Here is a 24,534-nt window from a genome sequence, read left to right on the forward strand (position 1 = left end):
AATCAGGAACTCCCTAAATACAGACAGCATATCAAGATTCCCACCAGGGACTAAAACACACTAGACCACTGTTACACTGTTTTAAAGGATGCCTATCACGCCGGGCAGCTCTAGGGTTCTCCGACCACTGTTTGCTTCATCTCATCCCTAACTACAAGCAAAAACTAAAACTAAACTAAAAACTTCCAAACCTGTGGCAAAGACTGTAAAGAAATGGACAAGGGAATCTAAGCTGGAGTTGCAGGCTTGCTTTGACTGCACCGACTGGAGCGTTTTTGAAGCTGCAGCTACAGACCTCAATGACCTCACTGACACTGTAACATCTTACATCAGTTTTTGCGAGGACAACTGTGTGCAAACCAAGACCTGCACATACAACAACAGCAAACCTTGGTTCACTCCTAATCTTAGGAAACTGCGTCAAGCCAAAGAGGAGGCCTACAGGAGTGGGGACCGGGACCTATATAAGCAGGCCAGGAACGAGCTGACAAAGGAGATCAAATCGGCGGATGATGCTGTCAACATGGGACTGCAATACCTCCTGCACCACCTTGACTCCCCAGGGACGTATGCCAGGATCCTGTTTGTGGACTTCAGCTCGGCGTTCAACACCATCATCCCTGAACTCCTACATCAGAAGCTCACCCAGTTCTCAGTGCCTGCCGCCACCTGTCACTGGATCATCAGCTTCCTGATTGACAGGCAGCAGCATGTCAGACTGGGGAGCATCTCATCCAAAACCCAGTCCATCAGCACTGGCGCCCCACAGGGGTATGTCCTCTCCCCACTGTTCTTCTCCCTCTACACCAATAATTGCACCTAAAAGAACCCGTCTGTAAAACTCCTGAAGTTTGCAGATGACACCACTGTCATTGGTTTGATCCAGGATGGTGATGAGTCTGCTTACAGACAGGAGGTGGAACAGCTGGTCCAATGGTGCAGTCAGAACCACCTGGAGTTAAACCCCAAGAAGACTGTGGAGATGACAATGGACTTCAGGAGAAGTCACGATAACGATGATTCTGATTATGTGCTCATGATAATTTAGAGCATTACATTTTTTAAAGTCCACTTTTGAGTTTTGTATTTGTAAATGTCGAAGTACCTCCAAATTGCAATGGCAATGAAAACGCTGTTGGCAGATAATTATCAGTGTATTCTGAAACAGGCTACGACAATGGAAATAAATGTGAAATTGACATTTTTGTTGTTTTGTCTTTATTCAGACCATGGAGCTGAAGCCACCCAAGTCCATACATGACGCCTACGTGCTGCTGAACTTTGGAGACTCTGTCACCACTGACCACATTTCTCCTGCTGGGAACATTGCCAGGAACAGCTCTGCAGCACGCTACCTGACCAACAGGGGGTGAGTGACCTCACTGCTTTCAACAGTTCATGTGAGCTTTAAAGGGTAACTACATTTTTTTTCAACCTGGATGTGTTTGTGTTTGTGACTGATGGGAACAACAATCTTTGACATTGGTCCAGTATTAAGAGAGATCACTGCAGTCGGCAGCAGAGAAACAAGCTACAATGTAAGTTAATAGGACAATTGTCCAGCTTGTATTTACCTTCACAAAAGTGCTGGTTTTACCACTGACAGACTCAGATTATTATTCTAAGTGTCTGACAACATTATGGAAAGGATCCCTACAGAGATAGACCTTTAAAACCTCTTTAAGACCTTTATGTTTAACCAGAAACAGCTCTGAAGTCGCTAACGCTAAACCCACCAGACTCCATTTAAAAAAACAATACTTTTAGTGTGTATAGAACCTACATATTTTCACATGTAAATTGGTGAACTATGTGTTTATTTCAACCAAAACTAGAGTTGTGATGGTTGGAAAAGTAGAAAGACGACCCAAAACGGCTTTTCATAGTTTTATTTTGTTTCTGTCGACTTTGAATAAAGTATATTTTACAATGCTAAATTTACTGTTTATTTACATGGAGTCTGGTGGGTTTAGCGAATGCAATTTCGCAGATGTTTTTATGTTTAAAAAAAGAATCTTACTCTCTAACAGAAAGGTCGACCTCCTTAGAAATCCTTTCCATAATGTTGTCAGACACTTACAATAATAATCTGAGTCTGTCAGCGGCAAAACAAGCACTTTTGTGAAGGTAAATACAAGCTGGACAATTGTCCTATTAACTCACATTGTAGCTTGTTTCTCTGCTGCCGACTGCAGTGATCTCTCTTAATACTGGACCAATGTCAAAGATTGTTGTTCCCATCAGTCACTTAGACACAAACACATAGGAACATAGGGTCCAGGTTGGAAAAAAAATGGTAGTTACCCTTTAAATAGTCTTACTAAAAAGCAACAGCCAATCATTCTTGAATTTATGAAAAGGATATAAAGAGACAAATTTGCTGTGACAGCTACAACTTTCCATCTGAACTTTCAACTTAATTAGTCTTCAAAGGGCAATTGGTTTTGCAGCATCGACTGCAACATAAAACAAACATGAAATAACATTAATCAGGGCAACACAGACTTAGCAGCACTGCGTCAATGAACAAGCATTAAGAACAATAAATATATCCTGTCATCCCCCTACATAAACATATGACCATCATAGCATAATCATAACCCACTGAACAGGAAATGTTGCTATCTAGTTTGTATTTGTCCTTCATCTCCTTCCTGATATCACAGTTAGGATGCGGTGTGTTAAAGCTTTCTCCTTCACACTTTTTATCGTCCGACAGTTTGAGCCCTCGTGACTACAACTCGTACGGCTCGCGTCGAGGTAACGACGATGTCATGGCCAGAGGGACGTTTGCCAACATCCGCCTCTTTAACAAGTTCCTCAACAAGCAGGCGCCACAAACCATTCACCTGCCAACTGGAGAAACGGTCAGCATGCAGCACCTGCGTTCTCGTATCTCACTAATGTGTTTGCTTCAATTTTCTTTGTGTCAACAAGTAGGGATGCTGCTTCTCTTTGAAGACCTTGGGGTTGCCTCGCATCATGTAATCGGGACGGGCTATTTTTACATGGACTAACTCTTGCATATTGTGCCCTGTTTGTCCAGCTGGATGTGTTTGATGCTGCAGAGAGATACCAGCAGTCCGGCGTCCCTCTGCTGGTTCTCGCAGGGAAGGAGTACGGCTCGGGCAGCTCCAGAGACTGGGCAGCTAAGGGCCCCTTCCTACTGGTGAGGATCAACATTTCCTCTCTGGTCCAGCTACAGGTAGCACTGAGGTTTAATGAGATGGAACACGTGTAGATCAGTACTGAATTGCTGATAATATGAGCAGCGAGTTAACATCTACAGTTAGAACATAAAGTACCAGAACTTTGAAAGGCCTCAGGAGTTAAATGTTAAGTGTGGGTATGCTGTAATGAGGTGTGTGTTTACAAGTCAGACATTAGAAGAACCATTTTAATCCTGGTTTTCCATTGAATTTCATAGTTTAAAAAAAGTCTCAGTATGTCAAATATCCAACACATCACAAGCAAAATATTCAATGTCTTTTTATGCAGATTTGTAGCAAGAACTTAAAGAAATACCAAGGTACTCTTGCTACTGGTGAGGATCACTGGGATTGGGATACATGTAGTCATGGGGATAGCTGAGTTGTCATCATGTTTGGTCATGTGATGAGCTGAATAAAGCTGTGGGAAAAGTGTTTTTTTTAATGGTGAAAAATGAATGGTTTTGTTTTCAGGGTATTAAGGCAGTTGTGGCAGAGAGCTACGAGCGGATCCACCGCAGTAACCTAGTTGGGATGGGAGTGATTCCTCTGGAGTATTTAGAAGGAGACACCGCTGACAGCCTGGGACTGACCGGCCGAGAGCGCTACACCATCATCATCCCCGAGCAGCTCACGCCCCGGATGATAGTCGATGTCAAGGTTCGTTGTTGGAGAGCAGGGACACGATTGCACTGCTGAGGTAATGTGATACTTGATGTTGTCTGTCTTTGCCGTCACAGCTCGACACCGGGAAAACATTCCAAGTGCGGATGAGATTCGACACGGACGTGGAGCTGGCGTATTTCCGCCACGGAGGCATCCTCAACTACATGATCCGCAAGATGTCCGAAAACTAACATGCCAAGTACAGCACGGAGCCAGAGCAACGCGTGTCATTTTCTAATTCTCAGCTGCAGTCTTAACATGACAGCAGTGTAACGGTTTACAGAAGAATAACATCCAATCAATGTCCATGTACAGCCATTTACAAAGAGCTGATTTACAGCCAGAAAACACTGATGTTCTATTTTTTGAGAATGCTGCTACTTCTTTTAGTTGTTGAGCAGACCTGTTGGGGAAATATATATATATATATATATATATATATATATATATATATATGGGATGTGTATAATTAGTTAAGATGTAAGGTGATGATGGTCTAACGAGTTAAAAAGATTGATCTAGCAGATGCCATTACAACGTGGGTCTTATTTTTGTCTTTTAGGTCTTTATCAGTTATGCATTCCATTTGTTTGCCACTTTAGAGCTGTTATGATTCCAACCGCTGCGCTCAGTCAGTAGTACTACATGTAGTAGGTTATCCCGTCAACCTCAAGTAATTAATTCCACCCCCCCCCAGTAACTGTTTCTATCCTTTTGGTGGGAATGTTCACCTTGTGTCATTAGTGAATATTGGGTTGGGTTGCTATATCTACATAGTTGCATTCCGTGTGATAATGCGTAGGGATCACAGTGAGCAGAAGGGTTACAGTGGAGGTGGTGGTGTTGTTGTTAGATGAGTTCTTTTTAATATGCTTCAATATGTTTTTAATTCACAACAATCTCTACCAGCATCAGAAAACACAAAGGGCCAATCACAGTAGCCCCTTAAAGCAGAAGAAAGACAGTTAACTCACATCCAGGCATGGACCGGTTACCGGTTTCAAGGTATACTGAGGTTTGAAAAAGTCTTCAAAACCACTGACATTTTCTGTCATACCGTTCCTAAGGTATGAGCTGTTTTTTTATGATTATTCAAGGACAGAAAGTGCAGTTCTCTGCAAATCCCTCTCCCTTGTTGTTTTTCACCCAGACATTTCAAAAAGAATACATTTATAGTTTAGGTATAGGTATTTTTGCTAAAGGTTATCATACTGTCAGAATCTCTCTTAAATCTTCAGCTGCTATTCGCACAATTCAAGGTTCTCTGGGGAGTTTTGGACCTTTTAGTAGCGATATAGAGAGAGGTTTTTGTGTAGCTCCTGTGCATGATGAGGTGACACAATACATATTCCAGTTAATAGTTTGACACTATTCCACTGATCAACAGGTGGCAGTAATGTGCAAATATATGCAACAAAGGCAGGGAAGAAAAAGCTAGGAACAACTGATTAAAAGTCCACAGTAATGCCTGTCCCTAGTTAGAAATGACGAAAAGACCCATGTTGTAATAATGCTGAAATCTTCTTTAAAAACAAGGACCATGTTGAGATTCAATAATGTATTACTCTTGACTTTGAGTGAACTTTATTTACATATCCGCTTTTAAGCCAATACAGATGAGAAGTCCTTGATGTGCTCAGAAATCCAGATCTTCCATGACTCTGATGAGGAAGATCTTGTGATATGATTGAAAGCTCCAGAAAAGCTACTGTATGGACCATGTGGTGAGGTTGTTAACTCAGGGATATAATATTGGTGGTGCAGAACCTTTTAAATCATAAAGGAAGAAATTGAGTGTGTACTAGAATATAAGAATATTATTGTGGTTACTCCTCCTGCTATGCACACTGGTGAAATACCATGATACAGTAATGGTTATGTTGCACATGGCTCAGCTGTTTCCATAAGAACTACCCCTCTACAGGGTCAAAGTTTTATTCACAAACGTTTTCCCGTCGTCTTTTCTGTAGACTGGAAAGGAAACGTGCCCGTTAGTTCTTCAGACATTCCCAACCTCATTGTAAATGTGTTTTTGTCAGTGTGTGTCAAGCTAATGTTATTAACTGCCTTAATAACTGTATATGTGATCGCATTGATTCAAATGTTTGTCCTCCTGCCCTTTTATCTAAAACACTTATCATTTTGATCATTAAGAATGACAAAACCATGTTGCACACTGTCTGAATGCATTAAGCAACTGATTACTGAAAAACAGAATAAAATGTGATTTATTTATTTTTTTGTGGTACTTTTCCGGTCATTAATTAGCTTCACCATTCTTGGATTTTAGTGTCTATTTTAATTGTATTTATTTATAGACTGGACCATCATAACTGTATTGTGCCAGTCAGCTTGCAGCTCATAGTCATCTGCAGTCCCTTGCTACTGCTCTAAACTTCAAACACTAACACATGACTGTATTGGAATGCTTTTTTTTATTACACTGGAGAATATGAGCCTTAAATAGTCCACAAAGCTTTGACATTCCGTAAATATGACGCAGGCTGTTTGTACTCTGCTGATCCTGGATTACTCCAGACCATTTTTTTTTATTTATTTATTTTTGAGTTTTTGAGAAGAAAGTGAGTTTCTAAGCCACTCTCTACCTACAGTATAAATGTTGAAACACTTGATGCGTATAGGAGAAATGTCAAAGGGTTGGCAGAGTTGTCAGATGTACCTTCATACTGTGAGTGGGGACATTTTCTTTGGTCTAGCTAGAGGAAACACCAAGGTTTAATGAGATGGAACACGTGTAGATCAGTACTGAATTGCTGATAATATGAGCAGCGAGTTAACATCTACAGTTAAAACCTAAAGTACCAGAACTTTGAAAGACCTCAGGAGTTGCATGTTAAAGGGTAACTGCCATTTTTTTCCAACCCTATGTTTCCATGTTTTTGTGTGTAAGTGACTGATGGGAACAACAATCTTTGACATTGGTCCAGTATTAAGAGAGATCACTGCAGTCGGCAGCAGAGAAACAAGCTACAATGTAAGTTAATAGGACAATTGTCCAGCTTGTATTTACCTAAAACACTCAGATGGAAAGGATTCCTTCAGAGATAGACCTTTAAAACCTCTCTGAGACCTTTCTGTTTAACCAGAAACAGCTCTGAAGTCGCTAACGCTAAACCCACCAACCGGTTTAGCGAACGCAATTTCACGGATGTTTTTTATGTTTAAAAAAAAGGATCTTACTCTTTAACTTCGACCTCCTTAGAAATCCTTTCCATAATGTTGTCAGACACAATCTGAGTCTGTCAGCGTCAAATCGAGCACTTTTGTGAAAGTAAATATACTGTGTGTATATATGTATGTATGTATGTATGTATGTATACATACATAGACCCCTTGGTCTAGTACAAATGCTGTTCCTAAGCCTTTGCTTTGAGTATAAAAAAATATATTGAGTCTAAAAATAATGGGAGTGGCCTATAAAATATCACCGTGTGTTAGTTTCCAATGCTCCGTGTCCTCAAAGCTGTGGCCCTGCAACGCTTCACCAAGTGAAAACATTATAGATGTCTTGTGCATCATTTTATACATTTTTCTAACTAGAACTCAGCCTGACAGTGTACCGCTCACATTATGATGAAACAGCTGGAGACACAGTGAAAGCGGAGTCAATTTTGCACTTGAATGTTTATAACCACCGGCATGATAAAAAGAGTAAGTGACACTAGTAATTTGGGGCAGGACTAACTCTGTTTGGCAGGCCACCACAGTGAGAACAGAGATGATATCGTACACCTTCATCCACATCATCCTCCTGCCTTTCTCATTCATTCTTAATCACTTGCCATTCTGGACTCAGGTACATTTACTTTTGTTTCTGGAGTTATAGCAGATTTTGCAGAATGACTTTTTTCATGTCCAACACAGAACCATTTCCTGAAGTCAGTCAGCAGCCTCTCCTCTGTGGGAGATGACTGCTCATTGATTCAGCAGTAGCGATCCTTGCTCCGTGGTTCATGTTTCACCGGCCCACGTCACCGTTAAAACACACAGGGATGAAAGAAGCCGGTGTGGGGGAGGGGTGAGTTAGACATAAAAAGCCAGCTGGACGTGTTGCCCACAGGCATGACCCAGCAAACGCACAGCATGTGCACACACTGACACAGAAATACACACTCTCACAGCTGAGGGAGTGCTGGACTTGCAAATGTACGTAACTCATATGAATTATTCAAACCTTTGAAAACCACAAACTCGAGTTCACTTTAAGTCTAAAAGTCCATAGCTGCTGCTTATCACACATTAGAAAACACAACAGTAGCCTTTTAAGGGCATCTGAGATTGAGCATGACAGGGCCAACTTGAATAAACATTTGGAGCAATACCCTTATATTCTTTCCTTCCACAATGATGATGAATTTCAGACTCATGTCAGGGGTCAGGCCGGAGTTAGTCTCGCATGCCAGACCTATCTCCACAGGGCTGCAAAGGAAGGTCTAGCAACAGGAGCAGGCACTCCTGGATAGGAGAGAAAACGGTCAAGGGTTGTTTTCATTTTTTTAAACCAATCACAGTGGTCTTGGGCGGCGCTAAGCTCCAGACGCAGCGACGGTGGCTCCGCGAAATAGTCTCTGGAAGGAACTTGTTTTGGTGGAACATTTGCACCCCGCAAAAGAAAACGCCACATACAATATTAAATGAAGTTAACTGTTGACACAATACAGTAACGTGAAATATTTAAATTAGCTGATACGTGACTGATGTCTGAAATCCTATCTTCTCTCAGTTTAGCATAACACTGAAGATTTTGGTATCACAGAAACATGTTTCCTAACTGCATTTAGGCTAGATGAAAAGTCAAAATAAGATTATTAAAGTCTTTAGGATTAATCCTTTGGGCCTGGGGATCATGAATGTCGGAACTAAATTTCATGGCAATCCAGTTGTGCATAAATACACTCTGGAACATATAATAATCAATCCTGTTAGTATGGCTTAGAGACACTAACAGATGTCTACAACGTAGAGCCACATCAAGCCTCATGATAAGATAGAAGAAGTAAATAAGTGAAAAAGTACACAGGCTTTGTTTAAACCTCTTTCAAATGGATGTTACAATTGCAGAGAATGTACTCAATGGTCAAATGTACTTCACTCATTGTCATACTGGTATAAAGTACTTTGTTAACGTGTCATTTATATGAACAAATGCCCTAAAATACGAGGATACGTGAACATAAGAGCTCAGTAAGGAGAACTGATAGATATTACCCAATAGCAGTACATTTCAATGACATGACATCTCATCATTCAGATTCATGGGCATTGAAAAGGTGACTCTGCCAGAGAGAGGTAGTGATATTGATGAAATACTGAATAGAAGAGAAGTATACTGGATATTCAATCTGCAAACTTTATCTCCCAAAGTTTGAATGTTGAGATTCAATGGCATGTTAAGCTTTAAGGAGCTTTGTGAAATGTATGGTAAACACACGGGATTCATCAGATGGCACTTCCACTATGCATTACTCCATTTTCCTTACAATGTGATGATAAAATTGATATATTGCACGTTTAAACATCGAGAGAAACTCCCACAGATGATAACTGTCCCAATGTCCCGTTGTACGCATTGTTATGGCTAAATGACTGACAACGGTCCAGAGGGACCGAAACGTGACTCTCTTCAATAAACTGTGACGCTGAGCAAGAACAGAGTACAGGATCTTCCTTTTCCAAAATGTCAGGTCAGTAAAATAATTCCAATTGCCACAATAACTATTCTTTGCATCATTTATTCAGTACAACTCATATCATTCATATATTAGTGCTATTTGATCAGTTAACATAATGCAGGAGGGTTGTCACTTTTTCAGCATCAACAGACACAGGTTGTAGAATGATCCTCCTCCTCTAATTCATCATTTAAATGCACGTGTAAATAATGTATTAGTATCGCTCCTCAGTCACCCCTGATTACTAGACTGGGTAAGATAGAGTAGTGTGTAAGTCTAACATACACATAGTGAACTTTAACATTGCTAGATTCAAGTCTGTCATCCACAGTGTAGAAGGGTGAGGGGGGGGAGGGTGAGATCTGTTTCAACGATGGTTCTTCTCATTGACAGAGTGACACACATGCTCTGTTGAGGTAGGAACATCGCTTTCACATTAGATGCGTTGTTACCTGATGATTCTCGGAATATTCATTAGAAAGCACAGCCTAAACCTGAAATGTGCTAAAATCATACAGTACAGCAAGGTTGGCCCTTTAAGGAACATTATGAGCAGCTTTAAAGTGCACCATAATAGCATTAGTATCACAAGCGTTAAATATGGTCCTTATGTACACATTCCAGTGTCATACATAATTAACAACTCAGCTTCCATCTCCAATCATTTGCTCTTGTGCAAGTGAACACATCGAAACACAGTAAAGTAAATGTGCAAATATGAGTAGAACTCATACTAATCATATTTGTGACCAACATATGAGTTATCAAGATGTAAATGTAGCGTGCGAGTAAGAGCTTACAATTTAAGATGTAACTCCCTCTGAGAAAGACAAAAGGACATGACAGAATCACATGAAAACACACATAAATCTTCATCCGAGCGCTGCTAGTCATTGTTCTAGACAGAAAACGCAGTTCAATAAAATTAGAATTGAACCTGCCACCAAATGTGACCCAGCAGAAATGAAAATGCCCAAAACTGTCCGCTAGCAGAACATTTTGTCAGACATAACAAATCATAATATCTATCATTGACATAACCTAACTGTCGGCTAGACGAAGCTTATAGCGGTGAATTAGCCATGCGCTACCCTTGGCCATACTCTGACACCCCTATCTCCCTGCTGTAAAAACTCACTGGGCGCTGCTTGTTTTTCTGGGTATTAACCGTATTAACAAGTCGCCCAAATTAACATCAATGCTGCCAACACATCTAGGAGTTGTACTTCTGTTCTTCACAATAAAATGGCATGCTTCAACAACTCCAAATTACGCAGTAAAAGCTCCTTCATTTTTCGCCACCTGAGGGTCGCCCAAGTCTTCTTACTGCTTTCTCTCATCAAAGTCACTTTCATACACTAAATAGACATGTAAATGTACGTGCACACATATGAAAATTCAACATGTAGATTCTTAGATGTGTTCGAATATGGCCAATAACACCGAACGGTGTCCGAACATGGACACGGTAACATTAAGTATATGTCAGACAAAAAATACCCATTTTCTTTTCAGCTGGGACATTTCAAAAAATTCTGCACAGGCCAAAAGGATATACCTTTGCTTAATTTGATCCGTTACTGACCGCTAGCTTCCCGATAGTCATTCTCTTTGGACACTGTGCATCTGCTAAACACTCAATACAAACATAGACATGGACAATTGGCACAGTAAATTGGATTTAAAACAACCAAAACCCAAACGTGGCTGTGTCCAAAGCTTTAAAAAACAAAAGGAAGCCGATCAGGTAGCAGACTTCTATAAAGAACAAGAAAGACAGGAAAGCAGACATCTACGTGGTTATTTCAACATTTGTGCAGGCAGCATATCATCCTACAAAACAAAAATAAGTGCTAGCAATAAGGCTAAACATTGCTTCATGCAGTCACAAGTTGAATAAAAAGATAGAAGGTAGTTTCTCTGGTATTGTTAGCATTGAATGTACATGGTAAACCCAGTTTGTGGGTCTCACAGACCTAAGCATCCGTTTATATTTACAGTATATACCCTATCATCTTTTTGAAAACCTAGAAGGTCTTTAACAACATGAAATGTTGTATTTGTGATTGTGATATTTCCAGATTCTTCAATCACTTTTCTGTTCATTGGGATGAAACAAATATGTCATCCACTGCACGATCAATACATGTTTAACCCGTTTCCAAAGTTACATCATGTTTCATATCCAGCTAGCCAGAAAATGACATATGTCTTTTCTTGTATTGTACAACATTAGAAAACATAACACAAAAAACTTTAAAATTTCACTATCACTAAGGATTATAGAAGTACCTTCAGAACAGCGCTAAGTGCTATTTCATGCCTTTGGTTTTTTAAAGATTGGCGGATATATATTTTTCAGAAAAACAGATGCTTAGCTCTGCGACTTGAATGTTATGATAATACATTAAAGGGGGAAACTGCTAGGTTAACTATTAACCTGATCTATCTGTCAAGTGCAAATCTATCCAGGAAGTACCTGGTGTAGTACAACAGTACAAAATTGCCATTATTTCAACTATCACCTTTCCAAAGTATGGCTTTTGCTCAGAGAGGTTGCAGTACATCACACAACTTAAAAGGCAGCCTCTGGTTGCATCGTCCTTATTTCATCTACGTGTACAAAGTAGGCCTTTAAACTGATTTTTTGAATGATAGACTTGAGCTGTCAGTATTAACATATGCAGCATGTGCAGCAGGTCCACTACGCTTTTCACACTGATTAGAAAACATGAGATTACATGACATTTAATCTGAACTAGAGCACTTTAAGCAGTGTGAACATAATCTACGGAGAACTAGTCATCAGTGTAATGAAACCCATAGACACAGCAGATGTATTCACTGCACTGTACACTTCACATTGAAATAACCCAAGTACTCCAACATATATATGCCCCAGTAATGTTACGCGTCCTTTAAGGTTAATAAGCGAGCATGGCTTCTTAATGACAGGGCGAGTTTGACCGACCCCCTGAAAGTGCTTTACTGTACGACTGATACGAGCTCTCAGCTATTTCTGTTGCGTCGTCAAGGCCACCGCACTTCCTGCTGCAAGGGTCATTTGGAAAGAGAGGAAATGAGACTGCATGTGTTCATGTAAGGCAGAGGAAGAGAAAGATGTGGTTAACAAAGGCCAGAAAAGGATCCATTCAACGTGAAACTATAGGTTCAACCTATGCAGATACTTTGCAAAAGATGCTGTTTAAGGTCAGAGCAAGGGGAAGTGCCACAGGAGGAACTACTTGCCAACAGACTACACACACAGCAACTTCTGTAAATGGTCACGCTGACATTTAAGCCACAATACCCAAACGTTACATGGAATATGCTCTCCTGGTTACCAACACCTTTCCTGTGTCCTGAAGTGTGCAGTCCCTAGAGGTAGGTATTATTGCCACTGCTCAGACATCCTGTTGGAACATGCTGAAATAACTCAGGGGAAAGAACTGGCAATGTCTTTCAATATCCACTCAACCAGACAGCCACCCTGTGGTGAGCTCAGAATATAATCCTTTCATCTCACGTTGTCCCCGATTACCGCTTATGAGAGCTTGAAAAACACTTCTGAAGGGGGTGGAACATATGACGGACTTGAAAATCAGGACGGACAATTTGTTTTACTTGTGCGCATCTCTTTGTGGCATGGCTCTGTATGCATGTGCAAATCTTCCTTCACAGTTAGAATGATTTAAAAAAAGATGTATTTGTGATTAGTGGCATTTCAGGTGTTTCTTAGGGTGTTTCTTTGCTAGCTGATCTCTCTCTGGTCCGTAGATGCAGTTGGCATGCCGGGAAAACCACACGATGATGGAGACGATGGTGGTCTGGAGGAGGAACATCACCCCGTAGGTGGAAGCTATGGTAGGTCCAGGTAGGCGAGACAGGGTGGCAGGGGGCAGCAGTAGAGTCGGGCTGAGCAGGATTGCCCTCACCTCAGTCTTGATCATGTGGAGTTCGTCGAGGATGGACAAAAACGTGCAACAGTGGAACCACTGGTGGCTGTGGCCCCAGATGTCGAAGCGACCCGGGGCTAGCCGCTCGGGGAACTTGCTGATGTTGAAGACGGCCGACACCAGCAGCCAGAGGCAGTGGCGATAGAAGTAGCTGGCCGTGGAGGTGGAAGCAGCAAAAGAGGAGGAGGTGGTGGAGTAAGGTGATCTGGTGAGGAGGCGGTAGAAGACTGGCGTGGAGGAAACGAGGAATGGGAGGAGGAAAACAAAGGTTCGGATGACGTACCGATGTCGCCTCCACCTCTCGCGAGAGTTGCAGCAAGATAAGACACAAATGATTGCTACAACACATGCGGACGGGATGTAGAAGGTCTCAAAAAACACACAGAAATCTGGGATTGCATAGGATGATGTAAGAGATCCTGCAGGTTCATCTTTCAAGTCCATATGGGAGCCATTGCAGCCTCCAGTCTCCACTAACCCTGCCCGAGGGTGGATGTAGTAGTAGTATGCCAACGATGAGCCAACCGTGTAGGAACTGATTGTGCCGTAATCCACAAAGAAGCAGACTTCTCTTACCACCAGAGACATCGAGTTGAGCAGGTGGGCCATGCTGCTAGCCATTAACAGACAGAACACCCCGATAAAGTAGTTCCACAAAGGATAGAAGAACGGGGCATCACTATGTGGCGCATCTTCCCAACCAAACACCTCCACAAAATAGTACGAAAAAATAAAAACTGGGAGGAAATGTGTCCAGAAGTTGCCTGTTTCATTGGTGGGCCTGAATGCTGATAGTAAGCAATCCCTCAGGCTGTAGTTTGGGAAGCGGTAGCCAGTCAGGATGAAGTTTTCTATGACCCGAGGCGGCACGTCCGTATGCCTCAGAAGAGGTAACGGCTGCCCACAGTTCAGAAGCATAACGGCAACACAAGCCCAAAGTCTCTATTTGAATCAGACTTTCTCGACTTCCCTTTTTATTGCTTGGCTGTTTAATGTATTGCTGATCACAGCATGTTAAATGATCCCCATAAATGATCTTGCTTACAGCTTGCTCTTCTTTTGACCTTTGAGCCCGGCTTTGCTGTGGGCCTCGTGAGCTGTAGACTAATCCAAAGAGCAAAGCTGGTGTAATGTCATAGTCCAGCAGTATACTGAGAGAAAATGGCAGGGGAGAGTGTAGTATCCAGGATCCTCCAGGATCCTCAGGCCACCTGCTTGGTTAATTTTTCATCTGGTTTCTTCTTAACCCAAGAGCGTTACCAAAGGTCAGGCAAAACATCCAGCCTGGAATCCTTTTCATGCTGTTTATTTCTTACCCTTATTTTGCATAGGACATGGTCTGCATGGATGATTATCATACGCACATTCACCTTGTTATGGACAGTTCTGCCGCAGCAAATAAAAATGAAGGTCACTTATTACTGTGTTACAAGGTTGAACAGGACGTTAGTTACTACAGCAGAGATGTCCTGAAGACGCGTCCATTAAGCTCTGCGGTATGTAGGTCATGCTGGCGTTCAGCACTATATCAGGGTAGGCTACTGCAGGCTTCTATTGCTCCTGTTGTTCCCGGTCCATCAGCCTGTATCCACCGTCCGACTTTCAATTCATTCAGCTCCCATTCCGTTGTAATGCAGAGCGCTGTAGAGAAGAATAAATTCACCGGGACGAAAGAGCACAAAACGTGTTAGTGTGCTGGTGTTCAGTCCTTTAACGCATGGCCACGTTAAATATATTTGGCGGGTGAAAGCTCGGACAGTGCCGTGGGTCTGTCTGTCTGTCTGTCTGTAGCCCCGTGAGGCTGCAGCCAACCGGCATTTCAGCGTAACACCGAGGTTTGACAGGTACCAGCATCAAGCTACACACGGGATAACACCGAGGTTCCGGTTGTAAGTTTCAAAATAAAACTCATCTTACATATTAGCTAAATGCACGTGATTACTATCTCTGTCATTTTCACTGTACCTTTACATAAAATTCAAATTTGCTTTACTGGCATGGCCGTAATTCTCTACAGTAGAATGTTTGGGCTACAATGTAGGCCTACATATTATAAGGATGTAACCAAAAACACTGTTAGGCTAATATGCTATAATACACTATACTATGAACACATAAAAAAGACAAAAAGAAATGTTGGAAATATATTATTACAAACACAATAAGATGATAAATAATATGAAAAGATGACTTTTTAATGTATAATATACAAAAAAAGAGATGAAAAAAATAGGAGTCAGATTTGGAAGGGACCCTGGTTTTATCTGCTGAAAGAGTAGGGTAATGAGCCAGACTGGTGGAGAAAACATAGTCTTGTTATAAACACATATGAAATGCAAAATAGTAGTCAGCATCTGTGGTTAATGTTAGGGAAACAGAAATAAAGTTGAGCTCTTCTGAATGACGGCTTCTTCTTAGTAAAACATTTGAAGTGAATTTGTATTCTGAATAATGAGCCCAAACATTTTTAAAAACCTTTTTTATTTGTTATGAGTGATGGATAAAATGCAATACAAGTAATTTACTAAACAATACAAAATGTATTATTTACACGAGCAAAACCGACCATACCATAGAAGTGAAAACCAGCGGAAAAAAGCAAACTGTATTGGGCTCCTTCAAATCTGCTTTTACTTTTTCATTATTATGTGATCTCTTTTCTTCTATGGCTTTCATCATTACCATTACATCTCATTTAATGTGCAACTTTTTAATTGGTTCATTAATGAATGGCTAAGATATGTTGTATATTTGTAATTGTATAATATAATAGAAATCATGTTGTACAGTATAGGCCTACATTAATGTCCAGACAGTTATTGTCTTTTTTCATTCTGAATTATTACACTTACATTATAAAATGCTTTGGAAATACAGTGCTTATAAAGAACATCTGAATTTCTGAATTTAAACAAAGATAGAAAACCTGACCCTTTTATTTTGAAGGCAGACTTACTTCGTTTCCGGTCTCGTCCTGAATAACTGCGTGCCTTCGGGCAGTTGAGCGGAGAGAGTGCCGAACTATTTCAAAGCTTTGATTTAGTTTTGACCATGTTGATGGTAGAGAGCTGACCAGAGGGACTCCAGCAGTACGACTGTGCCCTAACGCTGCTTCTTGTTCTCTGTTGTTCTCTTGTTTAAAATGCCTAGCCCGTCCCTGTTTAGTAATCCTGTTAATGCACCACTGTGTGTGCCTCCACCAGGGGCGATTCTAGGATCAGACCTTTAGGGGGGCTCAGCCCCCAATGAGAATGTGACAAGGATACAATGCCTTGCAAAAGTGTAACACCCCCCCCCCAAATCAGTAATTTCATTAGCCATTACGTGAATTTCAAAACTCCGCACCAAAATGATTTATTATTTTTATTCAGGAATTCAACTGTCTGTCATGTAAACCCGAAAATACAAATAAAAAATCATTAAAATCATGAACTCAAGTGTCATTATGAAACAAACAAAACAAACACAATAACTGTGCTTTAACTGCACGTGCACTTTCCCTGGCCTCATGGCTGCAACTTGCGCTCTCTTCATCTACTCTCTAACCAAAAAAGGGGACAAAAGGTTGTATTTTCTTTGTGCGTATTTGGCGGTTGCGGTGGAGGCCCGCCACTGGCATATTTCGCGGAGGATTTCACTGCTGCCAGCACTCTCGGCTTTCCCATGATGAGTTTGTGGAATTCTACACAGCTCATTTGTAAATTATTTTTTACTTTAATTTCACTGCGGACCAGATTAAATGAGCATCTCTTTCTCACATCAGTACAAGCACCTTTCATGATGGAAAATACCCGCTCTGAGTAAGCGTTGCTCACGGGGATGCTCAGACGAAGGACAGCAGTTTGGCATACTGAGGGAACGCAGACCTGCTCTTCAGCGCTTAGGCCCAAAGCTCACCTACAGGGTGACTGTGTGTCGCCGGATTTGGCAACTATGAACAGTTTTTAATGTTCTATCAGACTAGAACTACTTGAGAGTCTGCTCTTGAGACTTTGCTCTAATTTTTGGGACAATTAGGGCAGGATTCGGGATTCGGGACAACTGCTTGGATTTCGGGACTGTCCCGAATTTTTCGGGACGTCTGGTCACCCTAATCTGCACCATAAAATAACCAACCTCTTCTCTGGAGACTACCAACGTTAAACTTCACAACAATCTCTGCTCTCCCTCTGACAGATCAGATAGAGACTCAGCCAAAGGCGGGAGTCTGACACAACCTCCTCTGATTGGCCAACACTACGTTTCTGTTAAAACTTTCCTTGTCTGGGTTACGGGCTGGGTTACAGCCCTTTGAACCTGTAATTGTTTGTCCTCTGTCACTAACAGACAAATTCACAAACTCTCACTTGAAGCTATAAAATTGATTAAATAAATAAATTATTATCATTTTTAGGGGGGCTAAGATGAAATTGACCCTAAAAAGGGTCTAAAATCGCTCATGGCCCCCACCCCCTCTCCTATGTGCCTCTGAATATTTCAAGCTTTTACAACCCTCTCTTCCTTTGTGTTCATTGTAAAAAGCTTCACTGGACAGACAGTACAGTGTTCATAGCAATGAGTCAACAAATAATAGCTTATGTTTATACATGAATTCATTTAAGTAGCATATTTCATAGCATTTATCATTATTACAACTATCCTCTCTTAAGTTATGGCTGCAAGAAAGGCTGCCGGGGGCAATGCAAATGCAAACAAGCTTCCTTAAAGTGCACAGCTCTGTGACAGACAGTGAAGAACAGGCTCAACAACAACAAAACAATCAAACATGTTTCTGAAATATTTAAAAAATTAAATCTTTATGTTTAACACATTTTTTTTAAGCTTAGTCTTTAAGGTCATATTGAATACTGTACTTTTTAATGTTTCTGAAGTGCTGTCATTTTTCATACAATGGTCATAAATAACCTGAGACATTTTTATATAGTTTTTATTAATGCCTCTGCCCGGGTCTGATTTTTCCCCGCGCAGTCACAGAATGATTTGTGGCAGGTAGATGACTCTACAGTCTCACATTCTGAAAAAGCCAGGTAAAAGGTAGCAGGAGATTTCTTTATATAGGTCTAATTGCATTGTAATATTATTTTAGAAGTTATCTGTAGTTATGGGTGATACTGGAAGATACAAAGAACAACATCTCTTTATTATATAATGTATACTGTTGTATTACAGTATGTGGGCTCTACAAACAAGATTACTTATTTTGAAGACTGCTTTTTTGCAACAACATTGATTGATTGATTGTATTTGATAACAGTGAAACACTTAACAACACAACAAGATAAAGCAGCACATCAACAAAACATCCAACATACAAACTGAAGAAACAAAATGTTGCTCCCTCTGTCATGTCCTGTATTTCAGTGAACCAGGACACAGGCAACTAGCCCTGTTCATCAATCTTCCCTTTCACCCTCCAGCAATAACTGCTGGGGCCAGATGTCAGGAAGTCTTTGAACCAGCAATTTGGGCCAGATGGGGGGAGGGGCACTATCCAAAAATCCCCTGAAGAATAAGAACCAGGCCCCAATCCAGTGCTCAGCAGGCTGGGAGAGAACTACATCATGTCTTTTTAATTAGCAATTGACAGGCACATAGGATTTCATTTACGTGGAGCCACGCCTGCAGCTAGTTATTATGACATAATAGACATAAACGGCAGGTAGAGTTACATTACAGACCCTCAGAGAGACTCATATTTGGCACTGGCCACATTTGAAATGAAAAGGCCTGGTTCCAGAACTAAATGATTAAAAGTGCATCTGAAATAAGTGTGGGAGCACTGGTAGCTACAGTGCAGGCCGGCAACAGCAATGAGAAATAGTGTAGGTGTTAAGGCCTGACACACCAAGGAGATCGTCAGCCATCGGTCCAAGTTTGGCAGGCAGTAGGCTAGTTTTTACAGTGTGTCACGCACCATCGCTACTTGTAGGGCCTCGTCGCCCTTTTCTTAGGCGTCGGCGATGTCGGTGAACGAAATACATCTGCTAGTCATCTTAAGCAAATTAGTGCACAAGAAGAAAAACGGTAGTAAGGACACCAAGCAAACGACTGTCGAGATGGCACACACGAGAAGGCTCTTCTCATTCTTCGTCACATTTGATCAATCCAATACAAATATGGCTGTCCAAACTGGTCAAAAATGACATTCAAATTTTCACAGAAATTCAAATTATTGGATTATTAAGCTGGACAAGGAAGTAGGTTACTCTAGTATCGATTTTTGACTATTTTAAGACGAGGGGAGAACATTTCTCTTTGTTTGATTTCATTTGAAGTACAGACAGGCTTTACTATTGTCTTCACGACTCATTTTAAAATAGAAAAAAAAAGAGCTACACAGCAGCCGCACTGAACTGCAGTCTGCGGACATTCCGCTGTTGTAACACCTACAACTTTCATACAATATGGCTATTATTCTACTTTTCAAGATATCATATTATTAGAACAATTATCACTTTTCCACATTTCTTACAACTTATTCCACATCTTCTTTACATTAGGGGTGTTATTCAACTTGTCAATGAAATACATACTTATTAAAACCATTCCCACTTTTCCAACTATTCTCACTACTTCAACTTCTTACAGATTTAAGATATTAATCCAGTTTAGCTTTAGCAATTTAGCTATTTAGCATTCACACGCATTTTCTGCAGGAAATGCATTTTCTAGTTGTTGTCTGTGATCAGGCACACCACAGCTGTGGAAGCAAACATGGTGATGGTGTTGGAGTTGAAAGTGGCTACACAGTCGTGTGTGTACAGGGAGAACAGCAGGGGACTCAAAACACAGCCCTGAGGTGCCCCGGTGTTAGAGATGAGGGTGAAAGAGGTGTGTCCGCCCACCCTCACCACCTGGGGGCTATCTGGCAGGAAGTCCAGGATCCGCATACACAGTGAGGTGTTTAACCCCAGGTCATGAGCTTTGTAAAGAGCGTGGAGGGAACTATGGTGTTAAACGCTTAACTGTAGTAACAGCAATCTCACAGCTTTCTTTTTTTCCAGGTGAGATATTTTATGGAGGGAATTTATGATATAAGCTCTGAAAACACCATTTGATTTGCTCAAGGACCCATGTGTTCATGATTGTGAAAATCCTGGTCTTTCTTTGAAGTGCAGGAGCCATTAGTTAGTCTGCATGTGTTAACAAGACTAAGACTTGTCACAGCTGCAACAAATATGCACGAGTCAGTCACTTGACTGGTCATGTTAAGCAGACAGGAAAATACTTCCTTTACATATCTATGCCCCCCAGCCATAAAAATGATGAACAGTTGTATTTAATGATAGAGCACATGTTTTTTTTCTTCTCCATTTGTGCCTGATTGTCTGTGGTGCTGGGAAGCCTTTCTCCCTGAAAGTCAGGTGTGTGCTGATCAGGCCGGACACTGGAGTTAATGACCGCTACCGGGTGCTGGACATTTGCTAAAGGCGAAAATAAAGCCATTTAAATACCTGAGAGGCAATTAAACACAGAAAAATAAAGAGCAGTACAGAATTACAGGACTAAAATGTAACAGAGAACAAGGTAACAGAAATGATGAATAGAGATCAAACAGAGCATTCATGTGATGATAACTGCTGTGCTGCAATAACATGCAGCACAGTCAGCACATGTCCAAGTTAACAGGAACTGTTCCAGCTGATGAGTAATTTAATTTGTATCACTGCAGCATTCTTCAAATACATTCCATTCAATCTATTTAGATTCACTTTTGAACATTGAACAAAAAATACACATTTGCAACAACAGTTTAATTCTTATTGTATCCTTACAGCCTCTTCCCTGTTCCCTGATTAAGTTCCTTTTATTTTCTTTATTGTCTCCTGAATTAATTAAGTATGTCTACCTTTTCACTAGCTCAGTGTTTAAGCTATAGTGCGTAGTTTCTGTCTCCCCCATGAGGAATTCTAAGTAATGACAACAAAACTGTTGGTGCGTCCACATGATCTGAGTTCAATATTAAATCCACTTCTAAAATCTGGATCCTCTTAAATCACTTGTTAAATGTAATTAGGTTTATCTTTCACTAGAGTTAACAAATAACTAAATACCAAAGATCTGTACTCAGTTTTCGATAGCTGAGAAAGCGGAAACAATGCTCACGTTCAAAACCTTTAGCTATAACCTACTCTATATCCTTGACGTTCCACTTCCGGGAATGCTCCATTGCCGACGGAAAATCTGCTGGATTTCACTTATTTAGGCCGGATGTCCGTCCCCTTCCTCTGTCTCTGTGTTGGCGTTCTAACCTCTTTATGAGGATTTGTGAGGACTATGGTTAACTGCTCCTCAGATCTCTGCAGGGTAAATCCAGACAGCTAGCTAGACTATCTGTCCAATCTGAGTTTTCTGTTGCACGACTAAAACTACTTTTGAATGTTCACGTTCCACCAAAACAAGTTCCTTCCTGAGAATATTTAGCAGAGGCACCACAGCTTTTCCTGGTGCTTAGCACCACCCATGACTATTCTGATTGGTTTAAAGAAATGCCAATAAACCAGAGCACGTTTTCTTCTCATCCCCGAATGCTATGTGGAGTCACCACCCACTGGTGGTGATGACGCAGTGGATATGACACATGCCTTTGGTGTGAGAGATTCTAACTGCGCTACATCAACCAATGTGTCCCTGAGCAAGACGCTTAACCCCTGGGTGCTCTGATATAATTGATATAATTGTAGGTTGCTTTGGATAAAAGCGTCAGCTAAATGACATGTAATGTAGCCAGACTCTCCTTCAGCGCGCTTTGGAGGAGGGTCTGGCAAAGCGAGACTAGCTATAACCTGACAATTAGATGAACCTCAAAAGATATGAAATGTTGCCTATGGAAATGGGAAGCCTGCTGATGGGAATGTTTTCTACATTGCTCTCTGCTAATAAAGAAAAAAATAGGGGAGAGATTGAATGTTTGATAAGAAATGTGTTAGCATCAGAGCTTTAATTTAGATTGTAAATAAATCTCCTTTGCTTGCTAATAATTACTTTTTCTTTATTCATGCCTGGGAACATACTCATAACCTTACTGTGTATGTGTTATTAGATTAGAATAAGCATCTCCAACTTATCCAAAAAAGGAGTGGAGACTAGCCTGTGGCTACATTTAGATTAGAGATTGCAAATAGTGGCAGTCACGTTTCAATAGTGACAAATTTGATGAAACAGCCCATGGTTAGCAAAGCTCCAATCAAATAGCTATTTGTTTCTCGTTCAGCTGTCTGACAACAAACATAAAAATATGTAAATGAGAACTACAGTAACAGGAGACTAAAAGAGGTTTACCAGCTGAGACTCAGTAGATTAACCAGAATGTCTGTCCCACCCTTGACCGTTGGGATGTACAGTTTGTTTGCCAACTTGGAAGAGAACCACGAAAAGAGATAATTTTACTGTTTCACTGTGTTTGGAGAGATAATGAAAACAACCCTTAAAATGCTTGTGTGAATGCACTTTTTTTTTTTAAAAAGACAGGGCTAAGTGTGGAAAATGCTTCTCTGAAGTTTGAGTGGAACATGTACTTAATACAGTGTGGAGAAAAACTCACACAACCAGTGGTTTTGTCTTCTGTCAGAATGGCAGAGGTATCGTCACTGACTCCAGCTTGAAGCCACATCAGAGAGCTAACAGAGGAGCAGCACAGTTAGCCTTTCTGAGCCTGTCATCGGTTGTTGTTGTGTTTGTGTCGACTTCCAAAGGACATAATGTATACTAGATGCTTGTTTTCTATGTGAGAATTCATGTGTGTGTGTGTGTGTATGTGTGTGTGTGTGTGTGTGTGTGTGTGTGTGTGTGTGTGTGAAATATTTATTTTCGGCTGTTGAATGGTGGGAAGGAAGCTAGTGTTTCCATTCCTTCAGCAGACAGCCTCTGCCTGTGAACTAGTGTTTCATGGGTGTGTGTGTGTGTGTGTGTGTGTGTGTGTGTGTGTGTTCATTCACAGGTTTCAAGCCTGTTTCCTGTGTAATGACTCTTGGTTCAGCACTCTCTCCAAACTCCAGGTTATAAATACAAGAAACACACAACACCAAGCAAGCAAAGAAAGTTTATTCAACAATGAATCAATCAATCAAATGTATTTCTCACATAAAATCGTACGAGGTACAATTTCAGGGGGTGGGGGGGTCCCATTTAAGATTTTAGTGGCCTGAATGTAGAAGCTCCTCCTAAGCGTCTCAGTGCTGGCCTGGCGTATCCAGTACCATCTACCCAACCTCAACAGGGAGAAAATGCTGTTACCTAGGCGGTTTGGAACAATAATGATTCTCCTAGCCCTATTTGTGCAGCATCTGGTGTAAATATCCTTGAATTGTTGTCCTGACAATTATCCAGACACCAGCGGGTCAGGTCCTCCTCTCCTTTTAGGTAGGCCTTTTCAATGTTGTCTGTGATCAGGCCCACCACAGCTGCAGTGGTGGCTGCTGGTCTTTCAAAGAGGGGAAGCTCATTTTCGGCCTACATCATAAAAATTGTCCATTTATTTATAATAATATATACAATAATAATATAATATATATTATATAATATACTAATAATATAATACAATAATAATCTAATAATAATTTATAATATCCGTGAGAAGGTTTCATCAAGAGGCATGGGCATGCCCAGCAGTACCTTTTTGGTATACGTGCAGTTTAGTGTCCCAAATTCCCCTATACAATGTCCTTAATTATGAACCTGCTAAACCACCTGTGCTGTTTAACAGGTGTTTTATAGTAATTAATGTTTACATGTGACAAGTTTGCCTGTTCAAAAAGTCCTTCATTAAGTCATTTTGTTGCAAATGTGCATTATTTACAAGCGAAAAAATGGCAGGGTGACCCCGTTCTTCGGAAACGATTGTGGCAAATGAGGCCAAAGGTTTTCCCGGCACTAATGCACACGGTTGCCACAATTTACAGTGTAGCCTAAAGAGATCATGATAGGCCTACTACTTGCCTAACCCCCACCCCTCAAAACTTGTTTTATGAACACTACGGCGCTTTTCCGGCTAGGTGACCATCCCCGCCC

The 24,534-nt window shown here is 41.0% G+C and overlaps 2 protein-coding genes and 2 long non-coding RNA genes across 5 annotated transcripts in view; 1 reads left to right on the plus strand and 3 right to left on the minus strand.

Annotated features, from left to right (window-relative positions):
- aco1 (aconitase 1, soluble) overlaps nucleotides 1-6,116 on the plus strand; it is a 27,407-nt gene extending 21,291 nt beyond the window's left edge. For both annotated transcript variants that reach the window (XM_031314661.2, XM_031314663.2), the window contains exons 17-21: nucleotides 1,227-1,369; nucleotides 2,720-2,867; nucleotides 3,047-3,169; nucleotides 3,684-3,869; nucleotides 3,950-6,116. In XM_031314661.2, the coding sequence (XP_031170521.1) occupies nucleotides 1,227-1,369; nucleotides 2,720-2,867; nucleotides 3,047-3,169; nucleotides 3,684-3,869; nucleotides 3,950-4,066 (717 nt within the window). In that variant the 3' untranslated portion in view covers nucleotides 4,067-6,116. The remainder of the gene's footprint in view (nucleotides 1-1,226; nucleotides 1,370-2,719; nucleotides 2,868-3,046; nucleotides 3,170-3,683; nucleotides 3,870-3,949) is intronic.
- Nucleotides 1,565-12,288, minus strand: LOC118493521. Its single transcript, XR_004895476.1, has 3 exons — nucleotides 10,615-12,288; nucleotides 6,861-6,863; nucleotides 1,565-1,574 (listed from the first exon to the last, which is right to left on the minus strand). It is a non-coding gene; the product is annotated as an uncharacterized LOC118493521 (long non-coding RNA).
- Nucleotides 12,289-12,332: 44 nt separating this feature from the next.
- On the minus strand, nucleotides 12,333-15,385 carry paqr9 (progestin and adipoQ receptor family member 9). Its single transcript, XM_031314664.2, has one exon. It carries the CDS (start codon nucleotides 14,440-14,442, stop codon nucleotides 13,282-13,284), a length of 1,161 nt encoding a protein of 386 aa, XP_031170524.1. The 5' UTR covers nucleotides 14,443-15,385; the 3' UTR covers nucleotides 12,333-13,281.
- Nucleotides 15,386-18,527: 3,142 nt separating this feature from the next.
- On the minus strand, nucleotides 18,528-21,796 carry LOC116060925. Its single transcript, XR_004107619.2, has 3 exons — nucleotides 21,653-21,796; nucleotides 19,142-19,143; nucleotides 18,528-18,538 (listed from the first exon to the last, which is right to left on the minus strand). It is a non-coding gene; the product is annotated as an uncharacterized LOC116060925 (long non-coding RNA).
- Between the last annotated feature and the right edge of the window lie 2,738 nt (nucleotides 21,797-24,534).

This window comes from Sander lucioperca, chromosome 17, assembly GCF_008315115.2.
Source record: "Sander lucioperca isolate FBNREF2018 chromosome 17, SLUC_FBN_1.2, whole genome shotgun sequence".
NCBI lineage: Eukaryota > Metazoa > Chordata > Actinopteri > Perciformes > Percidae > Sander > Sander lucioperca.